Source organism: Neofelis nebulosa, chromosome 10 (assembly GCF_028018385.1).
Source record: "Neofelis nebulosa isolate mNeoNeb1 chromosome 10, mNeoNeb1.pri, whole genome shotgun sequence".
NCBI classification, from domain to species: Eukaryota; Metazoa; Chordata; class Mammalia; order Carnivora; family Felidae; genus Neofelis; species Neofelis nebulosa.
The window spans coordinates 16,667,157-16,679,490 of record NC_080791.1 but is presented as its reverse complement, the minus strand read 5'-3'; the positions used below and the strand labels follow the sequence as shown (position 1 = coordinate 16,679,490).

Genomic DNA, 12,334 nt, shown 5'->3' with positions numbered 1-12,334 from the left:
CGACTCAAACCTTGGGATTTCTCCCTGACAGGCCCTGGAAGTGGCCTGACCCAGGGTAAGGTTTTAAATGCTGATGATTTCCCCCAAACCACAAGTCAACAGGATGCTCTTCAAGGTGGAAACAGGCTTCTAGCGAAGCGGATGGGTGAGCCCCAAATCACTGTAACCTGCTGGACCCCTCAACCAGTTTTTCACTGGATGTGGAAGCCACTGCGGCCTTTTTGTGGTCTCCCACAGGGGAGCAGACGGCTACAGGCAGCCCACTCCACCCTTGCACCCAGCTCTCCCTTCTGTACTATGGCGCTTTCTCATTCCCATGGTAACAGGTCCTAATGCTACCCAGATCCCAAACACAATCTGTCCCCCACGTTTCTTTATCCATCAGCTTTGCCTCCTAGCAACTGGAATTTCTTCCCCCACTCTTTGCTTATGTTCCAGCGGGCCTCTCCCTGGGGAAGGGAGGGAGTTCTCCCCCCCCCCCCCCCCCCGCAACTGCTCTTGTGTGACCTTGAGCAAGAACCTCCCTCTTTCTGGGCCTTGTGCCTCATCTGCATTAAGGAGATTGGACCTTGAAGTTCTCAGCCCAAGTGTCCTCTTTCTAAGTCACTTCTTATCTAAGTACATGCCTCCAAGTCCCAAGTTAGGGGGCCTTACATGCCTCTGGTTCCATGATTCCAGCTTATAGAGTTACTCTAGATTTTTTTTTTTTTTTAATGACCAGCGCTCAGAAAATACTTTTTTCTGTAAAGCTTTACCGTCAGGACCACAGAGGTCACCTTGTCCACCTTCTCACTTTTCCAGTGAGGACACGAGCGCTAGAGAAGGCTTGTTCAAGTCCCTGGTTTGTCAGTGGCAGAGGCGGGACAGTTCCCTTTCCATCTGAGTACTCTGCCTTTGGGTGAATAATTGACAGCTTTTTGCAGGACTTTATGCAACAAATTTTCCAGCCTCGTGTCTGTTAGGAACTGAGCTGAACGGCAGGATAGCAAGGGAGCTCCCGACTCTACACATCCACACACACCCGAGAGCAAAACCAGCACAATCTATCACCTACCTGGGCCCCAGCAAGGTCTGGGCCGGGCACCTCTGAGGGCCCCCATCCTTCATCGCTCTGTAGGCAGAAACAAGCACCAGGGCGGGAGGCAGGAGGCAGCAGAAAGAGACTAGTATTTTCAGCACAAGCAAATTATTTAATCTCTCTGAGCCTCGCAGTTTCCTCCTCTGTAATCCAAACATAACAATACCTACTCAGAGTTGTGAGTGTCTGGAACATACTAGGTACTCAGCTGTGCATTTCATACACACACACACACACACACACACACACACACATTTCCAGGACTGTACCATCAACATTCCATTCACATTCTCTTAGTGGGTGATGCTTAGCCAGTGTTGAGTTCCCCAGCTTCCCAGGATGCCCGTGCCGCCTTTTCTCCTCCGAACAACATACGATAAAGGCTCGGAATGCCGAGTAAGTTTAGCATTGCCCAAACCAAGCAGAATTCTTGACGTGGAGCCACAATATGGACGACCCAAATCCAAGGGATGAACATTTCTGATTTCCTGATACTCAGCATCGCCTGCCTCTCGGACATAGCGGAAGGTTGGCTCGGATTGCACTGCCATGGGATGAGGGTCAAGGCTAGGGGTGGCGGTGAACAAGGAGAGGAGGAGTAAAATTGGCAGATTGGGGTGGGCAAGGAGAAGTCGGGTCCTAATGCACACCTCTGGTGCCAGCCCTGAGCACAAGGAAAAATAAGGCATTCCAGATGAAAGGTTGAACCTGGACACAGCGTGTTCCAGGGACAACGAACAGGCTGGTCTGGCTGGAGTGGAAGTGTGAGCTAGAGAACCAGCAGGAGAGAACGCTAGAAAGCCGGAGTCCCAGAGTATTAACAGCCAACCTCGGTCTGGCCTCGCCCTTCCTGGTGAAAGAAGAACCACAGAGAGCCAAGGAGAGAGAACTGTGTGTGGGGTCAGCATGGGGGGCTACAGGAAGCTATGCTTTCAGGAATACAAGCAGAAGCCCAAGGGAGCTAGAAACCACCTGAGCACCACTCCAAGTTTCCCTTGCCCAGAGGACGGCCGTGGGCAACAGCAAAGCCAGAGAGAAGCTTCCCACACAGCCTCTGGAAAACTGTACCCTGTGCTCACAGGTGAAAAGACAAATAAGGTCTCAGTGTTATTATGGAAATACTTTTGATCTCTCAGACCCTCTAAAAGCAGTCCCCATCCGAGGGTCCAAGAAAGAAAGGCTTGCCCCCCTGTACAAAAGCAGCCCAAGGCCCCCCAGGGGAGGAATGGAGAAGAACCTGGGGGTGAAGGGTCTCCCCTGAGTATGAGGACAGCTGCCTTAGGAAACACAGAACCTATCTCTGTTGTCCCTTTTCTCCGCTCTGGGTTTCTGGCTTTGTTCCCCTCTGTCACCAACATGCCTCAGCCCCCGTGGAGGGTGAAAGTGGCGTGCCACAGAGAACACTTTGGAGCCTTGGTGCCATCATTCGTGAAATGATTATGCTACCTCATGGCGCGACCTAAGGAGGGGAAACCAGTAAGACTTCCTGCCCAGGGCCTACTACGTAACGTTCTGCAAATGGCAGCCAGAAATGTCATTATACTGCCCCCGCCCCCGCCCCCGCCCTGTCCTGCCCTGCCCGACTCAGCCTGAGCATGGCTAACACAAAACCCGTTAACAAGCCCTTTTCTCTCTCCTGGAGGACAGCTGGGCCAGGCTGGGTTTTTCCAAGAGAACGTCGTCACAGAGGAAGAGGCATGAAGTGGTCCAGGTGGCAGAGTGTGGGTTTTCTATCCTGCAGCAGCAAATGCCACGGACCGCCAGACTCCACCGCCTAGCTGAGGGCCTGCCCCTGTCCAAGGACTTGGCTCCTCTTCTCCTCTGCCCTTTTTCTGCAGCCTAAAGGGCCCGGGAAAAGGCAGCCAGCCCCTGAAGCTCCCCTAGTCACGTCGGCACAGACAGAAGAAGCCCATACATACGACGTTTTTCCTATACTGGCTTATCTCCTTGTCCTGGTCACACCAGTGCTTTAACAGGGACCTTCCAAAGACCCAGGCTTGGCTAAATGCCCCAGTCCCCGGATGGGAGGGCAGCAGGTTTTTCCAGGGCCCTTAGGGCTCATAGGCCTTAAAGCTGCCAAACCTTGACACCTAGCTTCTAAGGCTCCCTTATGCCTGCATTGTCCTCCTTCCCACCCACCCCAGCTCACTCAGTAGTCTGGGTGAGGTTAGGAAAGTGGGGTGTCCAGTTCCCCTGGTCACACCCCCACCGAGCACCTGGTTTCCTCTGCAGGGTGTCCTCCACCACTGCCTGTGCCTTTAAGGACTGCTGCCCTGAGCCAAGCTCTTGACCTCAGCATCCTCAGCTGAGTTGGATTAAGGGACCCTTTCATGCCTTTGCAAATTCCTTCTGCCTGCATTCTTCCCCCACACAGAGACCGAGTAGCCAGTAGCCTGAACCGTCCGTCCGCCAAGGGCCGTCTGAAAGTCAGTCTAGTCTGGCAGCCCTTCCCCCAAGGGAGCAGAGGCTGCCCCTTGATAGGCAGTTTCGGATCAGAGAGTGGGCCCTTGGCGGTCTTGGGCTATCACAGGGACTCCAGGAAAGCCATGCAGAGCCTTGAGCCATGAAGGAATGCTCAGATATCATCCTCTGTGCGGAGGCGACAGAGCTGAGCAAGGTAAGGGTCCCATAGGACCCCTCTCCCAAGACCCAGACCCCTGCCTCGGGCTGGCCGTGCCCAGAGGACACGCCAGCCAGGCAGTGCCACCACTGCCCCCCAGCCCTCAAGACTTTCCCTTTCAGACTGAGTTCTGCAATCCTGCTTTTGAGCCTGAATCAGGGCCTCCCCCACCGGCCTTCCGGGAGGATGCCAGCTGCAGCGTCCCGGCTCCCTGGCATGGTAACCATCTCAGGGGGTGACCGGGGGAGAACCGGCCCAGGAGCTGAGAGCCCAAGGGGCTCTCAAAATCCCACCCCGCACACCCACAGGTCGGCGGCCCCGAGGGCTGCAGCCAGATTGTCACTTCTCCTGGCTCTGTGTCCTCCTGCTGGCCAGCCTCCTGCTCCTGCTGCTCGGGCTTCTGGTGGCCATCATTCTAGCCCGTGAGTACCGGGCCCTGCTTGGGTTGAAAGTGCTCTTGAATGAGATTCCATGTGCCATTCTATTCATCACCCCTAGAGAACCAGCTCCTCTGAATCCCACTCCCCCATCTTCTTCCCTCCAGAGCTGCAGACTACACCCCTGCCCGGGGCCTCCTATCACCCACTGCCCCCCCAAGGCTTCACCACCACCACCACCACCACCACCACCACCACCACTCCCACCCCCTCTCCAGCAACAGGGAACCCTAAAGGACAGCTGAAGGAGGCAGGCATGAGCCCCTCACCGCAGTCCTGTGAGTACCCAGGGAAGATCTTCCTGGAGAAAAGTCCAAGATGGCAGGAGGAAGGAGGGCTAGGAAGAGGAACCTTGGAAATAAAAGGGTCTCTCTCCTTTTGAGCTCTGAACTCTCACCTTCATCTCTGCAGCCTGTGGGGGCCTCCTCCCTGGCCCAAGGGGCTTCTTCAGCAGCCCCAACTACCCAGACCCTTACCCACCCAACGCCCACTGCGTGTGGCATATCCAGGTGGCCGCAGGCCATGCAGTACAACTCAAGATTGAAGCGCTCAGCATGGAAAGCGTGGCCTCCTGTCTTTTCGATCGTTTGGAAATCTCCCCTGAGCCTGAGGGCCCCCTCCTCAGGTGGGTCCCCCTGCCCCCAGGAGATCTCACCGCTGCCCTGCGTTGCCGTCTAGAGGGCAGAACCAGGGAGCAGCGCTGGGAAAGGCTGGGCTGGAAGGACACCGAGAGACCCTTCCTCTGGACCCAGCTCTGCCCCGTGCCTGCTGTATGACCTTGGGAAGGTCACCCTCCCCTCTCTGTCAAATGGGGCCCCCACCTATCTTACCCATGAATAAAAGCCACAAGGGTGGATGTGCAGGTCAGGAAAGCCAGAGCTCCCCAGGAAATGAAAGGGCCCCTTTTGACCGCATCGCCACCGGTTCAGGGCTTGAAGAAAGAGGACCACGGGGCCCAGGCAGCCCCCAGTCTGGCTGGCCCTGAGCTCTGAGCCTCCATGGCGCCCAACCTGGCTTCTTGCAGAGTGTGTGGGAAGGTGCCTCCCCCTACACTCAACACCAACGCCAGCCGCCTCCGGGTGGCCTTCGTCTCTGACAGCAGTGTGGAAGGATCTGGTTTCCATGCCTGGTACCAGGCTGTGACCCCCGGGAACGGTGAGTGTTTTCCCACCATGTCTCTGGCTACCTCTCAAGTGTCTCCACGCCCCTCCAGCACTGGCCAAAGGGGTGGAGACTCGGTGGGGGGGGGGAGGGGGTTCTGAATCCAGATGCCCCTCCCCAGGGAACTGTGCTCATGACGAGTTCCCCTGTGACCAGCTCGTCTGCCTGCTACCTGACTCAATGTGTGACGGTTTTGCCAACTGTGCTGACGGCAGCGATGAGGCCAACTGCAGCACCAAGCTCTTGGGTACGGGCCCCGCCAGGCACAGGGCATGTACTGTCTTTGGGCATCTGCTTCGGGTTCGGCCTGAGCTCCCCAGCTCTGGCCCAGCCCCAAGCTTGCCAGGGCATTCTTCTGGCCCAGACCTTGCTTCCTCATGGGCCTGGCCAAAAACTCTCCCCTGCGGTCCCTGCCAGCCCGACTGGGCGAAGGCACAGACCCTGGCAAACTCACGAGCCCCTCCTCCTCTCCGCAGGGTGTGGGGGGAATCTGACTGGGCTCCAGGGAAATTTCTCTGCTCCCAGCTACCTGCAGAGGTACCCTCACCAACAGGTAAGCCAGCGGTCCACGGGGAGGGCGGTGTGGCACACGTGGGCACACCTGTGCCCCCAGTTTGTGTGACTGGGAACGGCATGGGAGACACTGCCTTGTTCTGGGGAAGATCGGAGCTCAAACAGGCAGAAAGGGAACCGTATTTAGCGTTTACTAGGTGGCCGGGTAAGTTTCCCCTGCTGGGTAAACTTATCTCTCAGAGCAGACAAGTTAAAGGGCCTTTCTACCGCCAAGGATAAGAGCTAGCGGGGGCTGCACCCGCCCGCACTCTACCCAGCCTGCAGCAGGGAGGGAACCCTCCTGGAGCTCAGCCTGGATGCCCAGACGGGGACGGGAGAAGGGACCCTCGAACTACTCCATCCGTGCCCTCCCCCAGCTTTGCACCTGGCATATCTCGGTGCCTGCGGGACGTGGCGTGGAATTGCAGTTGCACAACTTCAGCCTAGAAGCTCAGGACGAGTGCGAGCTGGACTACGTGGCGGTGTATGAGACCAGCACCTCAGGGGCCCTGGGCCTCCTGGGCAGGTAGCAGCAGAGCAGGAGCCCCGGATACATCCCATCCTTCCTTCTGCTCTAAGCCAGAGGTCTCTTCACTGTCGCCCTAGGAAAAGGCTTGTCCTTGCTCAGCCCAAAGCCTTTGTTCCACATTGCCCTTCTGCGGAAGGTCAGCGCCCTCCCTTCCTGCCTCTCCTGCCCCGAAGGGCCCGTTCCACTTCCCCTCACACCCTCCCTGGTTTTTCCCATCTCCAACTGGCTCGAGTTCAAGCAGTTTGCTTAATTCCTCGTCTACTCCACATGTGTGTCTTTCTTCTCGGGGCCCTAAGCTCCAGCAGTCAGCAGCCATGTGTCCCATCCCCTCTGGCATCGCCCCGAGTGCCAGTCACAGTGACGCCTGTGGGAACACCCCGGGTCTCCGAGGGCCCCCTGCCCAGGTCTGCTCTCCGCCTTGGGCAGGTTCTGTGGAGCGGAGCCACCACCTCGCCTCATCTCCTCCAGCCACCAGCTGGTGGTGCTCTTTAGGACAGACCGTGGCATCAGCAGTGGGGGCTTCTCTGCCACCTACAGGGCCCTCAGTGCCACAGAGAGTAGGTGCCCCGGGGTGAGTGGGCGTGGGCGGTACGGCTGCCTCTGGGAGAACGAGGAAGGGCTCTGGGCCTTGGTCGGGGCACCGTGAAGGCAGTGTGGGGGCACGGGCACGTCCCAGGGCACTGCCACGCCCCCTCTGCCTCCAGACCCCTGTGGGCCCGGGGAGTTCTCCTGCCGCGATGGAGGGTGTAAGAGTCTGCAGTGGATGTGTGACACGTGGAGAGACTGCACAGATAGCAGCAATGGCAACTGCACCAGCCCCTTGCTCCCGCCCCCAGGTGAGAAGCCTGGCCCAGAGCACCGTGGGCAGGGCGCGGCAGGTCTGAGCCAGCTGGGTGCCTGTTCATGGCAGCCCTACAGGCACACTTCCTAACGGCCCACCCTTGTCCTCCCTGATGGAGAGTTCCCCATCCTGACTCAGGGGCCACTCCACAGAGTCCGGGAGGCACCCGGTGGTGGCAATGGTACTTAATGTCACCCCCGAGGGAAGTGGGAATCAGGGAGTCAGTGGGTGGGGCTTCAAGAACCAGCCCAGCCTTGGGGCGCCTGGGTGGCTCAGTCGGCCGAGCGTCCGATTGTTGGTTTCCTCTCGGGTCATGGTCTTGCGGTTCGTGGGTTCGAGCCCCATGCTGCTGGTGCGGGTCCTGCTTGTGGTTCCCTCTCTCTCTCCCTCCCTCTCCCTCTCTCAAAATAAATGAACAAATTCAAAAAAGAAAAGAAAAGGGGGCGCCTGGGAGGCTCAGTCGGCCGAGCGTCCGACTTCGGCTCAGGTCATGATCTCACAGTTGGTGGGTTCGAGCCCCGCGTCGGGCTCTGTGCTGACGGCTCGGAGCCTGGGGCCTGCTTCGGATTCTGTGTCTCCCTCTCTCTCTGCCCCTCTGCCGCTCACACTCACTCTTTCTCTCAAAAATAAACATTTTTAAAAAATTTATTTTTTAAGAAAAGAACCAGCCCAGCCTTGTCACACAAAGACCCCCTCTCCACAGCCCACCTCAGAGATGAAGGTGAGGGCCACCTGGCTGGCTCAGTCAGTAGAGCATGTGACTCCTGGTCTCAGGGTCATGAGTTCAAGCCCCATGTTGGGTGTGGAGCCTATTAAAAAAAAGGGGGAAGAAAAAAAAAAAGCAGAAGAAGATGGAGGTGAGAGCAGGGAGTTCCTTCTGGATGCCGAGCAGTCCCTGCCAGTGTCAGTGCCCCATGCTCTGAGAGATTCAAAAGACACCTGCATGATGCCCAGGGCTGGCAAAGGATATTTGGGCAGGCTCTCTAGGATGATAGAACCCGCGATATGTGCAAAGCATCTCTCCACGTTGTTGCCTTTGATTCCCACAACAATGCCCATCTGGCCCAGAGGGAGCGATGAAGTGACTTGCCCCGGGTCATCGGCCAGTGTATCCCCACAGTGATTGTCCCCTCCCGCCCCTACAGAGCTGGCCTGTGAACCCGTCCAGGTGGAGATGTGCATCGGCCTGAGCTACAACGCCACAGCCTTCCCTAACATCTGGGTGGGCATGGCCACCCAGGAGGAAGTGATGGAGGTCCTCAGAAGTTACAAGGTGCTCCGGGCAGAGATAGGGAGGGACCCCCGCCCCCCCGCCCCCCCCCCCCCTGCTGGAAGTGGAGGGAGCTGTGAGAGTGTGGCTCCTGAGCGCTGATCTCCTCCTTCCACAGAGCCTGACAAGTCTACCCTGTTACCAGAACTTCCGGAGGCTCCTCTGTGGGCTGCTTGTGCCCCACTGCACCCCCACAGGCAGCGTCCTTCCCCCTTGCCGCTCTGTCTGCCAGGAGGCAGAGCTCCAGTGCCAGTCCGGCCTGGCTCTACTGGGCACCCCCTGGCCTTTCAACTGCAACAGGCTGCCTGAGGCGGCTGGCCTGGAGGCTTGTGCCCAGCCCTGACCCTGAAGCAGGCACCTGCCCTCTGCCTGCCCATCCACCTTTGCCTATCAGGGCGGGCAGGCAGGGGACTCTGCCCATCCTCTCTGGAGCCTCCCAGGGAGGGGAAGAGGAGTCCCCAGAGGGGCTGATGGAAGCTTCCCTGTCCCTTTACTTGCCCCAGCTCCACACCATGCCATTGACAGTGAGGACTGCTTCCCACCCAAGCCTCTGACCCCCATTTCCTGTCTCCTGCCCTCCCCTCGCCACCTCCTTTTTCAGGTTCTCCATCACCTGCCTTTTGACTTTTGTCATTTATTCAACAACAATGTATTGAGTGCCTAGGAATTGTGGCAGGCCCTGCTCTGAGTCCTGGGGATCCAGTTGTCCGTGTGCCTCTAGAACTCTCCACCCTGGGTTCTCAGCTTCTATTTCTCCTGGACTAGTCTGGTGCATCACCGCACCACCTCTCCTTCGGCTCCTTGGAGCAGTGGGTGTCCTGAGTGTCTGTCTCACACAGCTCTGCCTCTCTGTGCCCAGCTAAGACTCTCTCCCCCTCCTTTCTCTCCCAAACCTTGGCCAGCGGCCGGGCGACACCACGAGTTATTTCCCTGCTATTTCCCGGCTCGGAGTTCTTGGCCCCTGAACAACTGGTTTCCTCTTGGAGTCTGGGAGGAGCAGAGCGGAGCCGGCAGGGAGCGAACCGGGACCAGGGGGGCGAAGAGGGCAGGGGACGCCTGGCAGGGGGGAAGCGCAGGGGCGGGACAGGGGTCAGCTGGAGGGTCCGGAGAAGCGAGCGAGCGCCCCGAAGGAGGCCCCGGGAGCCGGGAGGGGGTGAGTCTGGCGGAGAGCAGGAGGGGGGAGTGGGGACGGGAGGGGGCTGGGGGAAAGACCGGGCGGGGGGCGCGGGACGGGGGCGGCCAGCCTCTCCTGCCCTCCTCCACCCCGCTCCCCGCCCCAGCGCTCTCGTCTCCTCGGCTCCGGGGGCGACCCTCCTTCCTCTCCCCCGCGGCCGCTCAGCCTCGGGCCCATGGCAGTGGGGTGGGGACGCGCTCGGCCGCGCCGAGTGGGATTCTGGGTCCGGATTCTGGGTCCCGACTCCCGTCCCGCCTGACCCACAGACTGCGAGAGGACCCCGGCGGCCGGAGTCCCCGTGCCAGCGCCATGAGGCCGCTCGTCGCCGTGCTGCTCCTGGGCCTGGCGGCCGGCTCGCCCCCGCTGGACGACAACAAGATCCCCAGCCTGTGTCCGGGGCACCCCGGCCTCCCCGGCACGCCGGGCCACCACGGCAGCCAGGGCCTGCCCGGCCGCGACGGCCGCGACGGGCGAGACGGCGCGCCCGGGGTTCCGGGAGAGAAAGGCGAGGGCGGGAGGCCAGGTAAGAAGGCCGCCGGGTCGCCGTCCGCGGGGCCGTCCGCGCTCGCGGGGCGGAGGGCCGGGCCTCGGGGTCCCGCCAGGGGGCGCCGCCGGGCTCCGGGAGCGGGGCGCCGAGAGGGTGACTCAGCCCGCCGCAGGCCACGGCTCCGGGGACCCTCTGCGGCCGGCCGCTCGGGTCCGCCCCGGCCCTTCGGGCAGCGGAGCCCGGGGCCCGGGCGGCGGGGCGGCCCTCGCCGGGGAAGCGGCGGCAGGGGGCCCCAGAGAGGGTGGGGAGGGTGCTCAGCGTCGCCCTCCGTGCACCCCGCTGCGGGCGGCCGCCGCCGCCGCCGCCACTCTCGCCCTAACCGCTGCCCGCACCCCGCAGGACTGCCGGGGCCCCGGGGGGAGCCCGGGCCGCGAGGAGAGGCGGGACCCGCGGGGGCGACCGGGCCTGCGGGCGAGTGCTCAGTACCTCCGCGCTCCGCCTTCAGCGCCAAGCGCTCGGAGAGCCGGGTGCCTCCGCCGTCGGACGCGCCCCTACCCTTCGACCGCGTGCTGGTGAACGAGCAGGGACATTACGACGCCACCACCGGCAAGTTCACCTGCCAGGTGCCCGGGGTCTACTACTTCGCGGTCCACGCCACCGTCTACCGGGCTAGCCTGCAGTTCGATCTGGTCAAGAACGGCGAGTCCATCGCCTCTTTCTTCCAGTTTTTTGGAGGGTGGCCCAAGCCAGCCTCGCTGTCCGGGGGCGCCATGGTGAGGCTGGAGCCAGAGGACCAGGTGTGGGTGCAGGTGGGCGTGGGTGATTACATTGGCATCTATGCCAGCATCAAGACAGACAGCACCTTCTCGGGGTTTCTGGTGTATTCTGACTGGCACAACTCCCCTGTCTTCGCTTGATGCTCACTGGAAAGCGAGCTCGCGCTCTCTCACTCCTAGGGAAGGAGGGTGTGACTCTGACAGTCACATATCCGGGAGGGCTGGCCCCCCCTTGGGATGTTGTGAATGATTCCGTCCTGCTGCTGGCAGAGAAATGGGGACAGAGGCTGTCTGAGATCAGGGCTGGCAATATGGGCAGTGGCTGGATTTCTGCCCAAAACCAAGGGGCACTCTGTGTTGGCAGGTGTGGGTCCCCCAGTTGCTCTGGCCCGGGACCCCAGAGGTGGGGTGCCCTCTTCCTGGTGCTCTGCTTCTCTGGGTCCTCTCTTGTCCTTCCTATTCCTGGGCCCTTTTCTCAGAGACCATTCAATAAATCTCCCCCCAAAAAATCCTCCTACTGGCTCAGCCTTTCTTCTTTAAGTGGTGGGGATGCCCTGATTCTGAGGATGGGGGAGGGGAGAGGGAGCGATGCGGAAGGAAGGGCTCTTGGGCTGGACCAGCCGTGGGGCAAGAGATACAGGATGCAGGCCTAGCTGACCGAGAGGCCGCTCCATAGAGCTGCCCCTAAGTCGTGTGGGACGTGAATAGGAGTGCCTAGCTGAGGAGGGTGGCCTTCTGACATGGGGCTCTGACCACCTTTTCCTAACTCAAAGATGTCATATGAACGGGGCGGGAGCTACCTTCACCGCACACACACACACACACACACCCCTGCCCTGATCAACAAAAAAGGAGCCCGGGGTTTGCATTTGTGACTGCTCTGGCTGCTTGCCTGGTCTCTAGATGACTGGAAAGCTATTTCTCTGTCCCCCCATCCCAGGGGAAGTGGTGCGTTCCTGAGTGGCTAGAGATAAGTAATTTCTGAGATGACCACAAGAGGGCGTCCCAGCTCCAGAATGCAGCAATGATCCTGAGGCGCTTGAGCTCATGCCTGCTTCGGGTGGTTAGGGGGGAGGATGGGGTATTGACGTCTGCCAATGTAATTCTGGATGGGGGTGCAGGAAAAAGGGGTCCTTTGCTCCCAGCTCAGGAAGTTTATCTTCTCTCAGAAAATGTTTATCCTCACATTAAACAGAGACTGAAAGGAGTCAAGCCTCCCCGCGCTCAACTCCCCTAGGGTTGGGCAAAGGAGGGGGGGGGGGGGGGGGCGGGGCGCTCTCCCCAGGCCTCCCAACTCCAAAATGCACGTGAAGAACTCCCCCACCATGCTGGGCATAGCCTGGGTGGGCCGCGCCACTAAGTCTGAGGCTAGCCACAAACCCCTTCAAGGTTCCCCTCCTCAAACCTCC

At 60.0% G+C, this 12,334-nt stretch overlaps 2 protein-coding genes across 5 annotated transcripts; both read left to right on the top strand.

Annotated features, from left to right (window-relative positions):
- The first annotated feature begins 2,329 nt into the window (after positions 1-2,329).
- MFRP (membrane frizzled-related protein) lies at positions 2,330-9,635 on the top strand. Of its 4 annotated transcripts, none has more exons than XM_058687039.1 (13): positions 2,330-3,695; positions 3,821-3,917; positions 4,007-4,120; positions 4,243-4,413; positions 4,547-4,760; positions 5,160-5,290; positions 5,418-5,543; positions 5,773-5,849; positions 6,455-6,513; positions 6,804-6,934; positions 7,082-7,213; positions 8,364-8,491; positions 8,607-9,635. In XM_058687039.1, exons 1-13 carry the CDS (start codon positions 3,642-3,644, stop codon positions 8,829-8,831), a joined length of 1,659 nt encoding a protein of 552 aa, XP_058543022.1. In that variant the 5' UTR covers positions 2,330-3,641; the 3' UTR covers positions 8,832-9,635. The 4 variants fall into 4 exon arrangements, with proteins under 4 accessions (XP_058543022.1, XP_058543023.1, XP_058543024.1 ...); XM_058687038.1 differs by lacking the exon at positions 6,455-6,513 and adding an exon at positions 6,226-6,374 and having other exon boundaries at positions 3,252-3,695; XM_058687040.1 differs by lacking the exons at positions 5,418-5,543; positions 6,455-6,513 and adding an exon at positions 6,226-6,374 and having other exon boundaries at positions 2,344-3,695.
- C1QTNF5 (C1q and TNF related 5) lies at positions 9,533-11,439 on the top strand. Its single transcript, XM_058687047.1, has 3 exons — positions 9,533-9,641; positions 9,929-10,185; positions 10,549-11,439. The coding sequence occupies exons 2-3, from the start codon at positions 9,972-9,974 to the stop codon at positions 11,064-11,066; spliced, it is 732 nt and encodes a 243-aa protein (XP_058543030.1). The 5' UTR covers positions 9,533-9,641; positions 9,929-9,971; the 3' UTR covers positions 11,067-11,439.
- Positions 11,440-12,334: the final 895 nt, after the last annotated feature.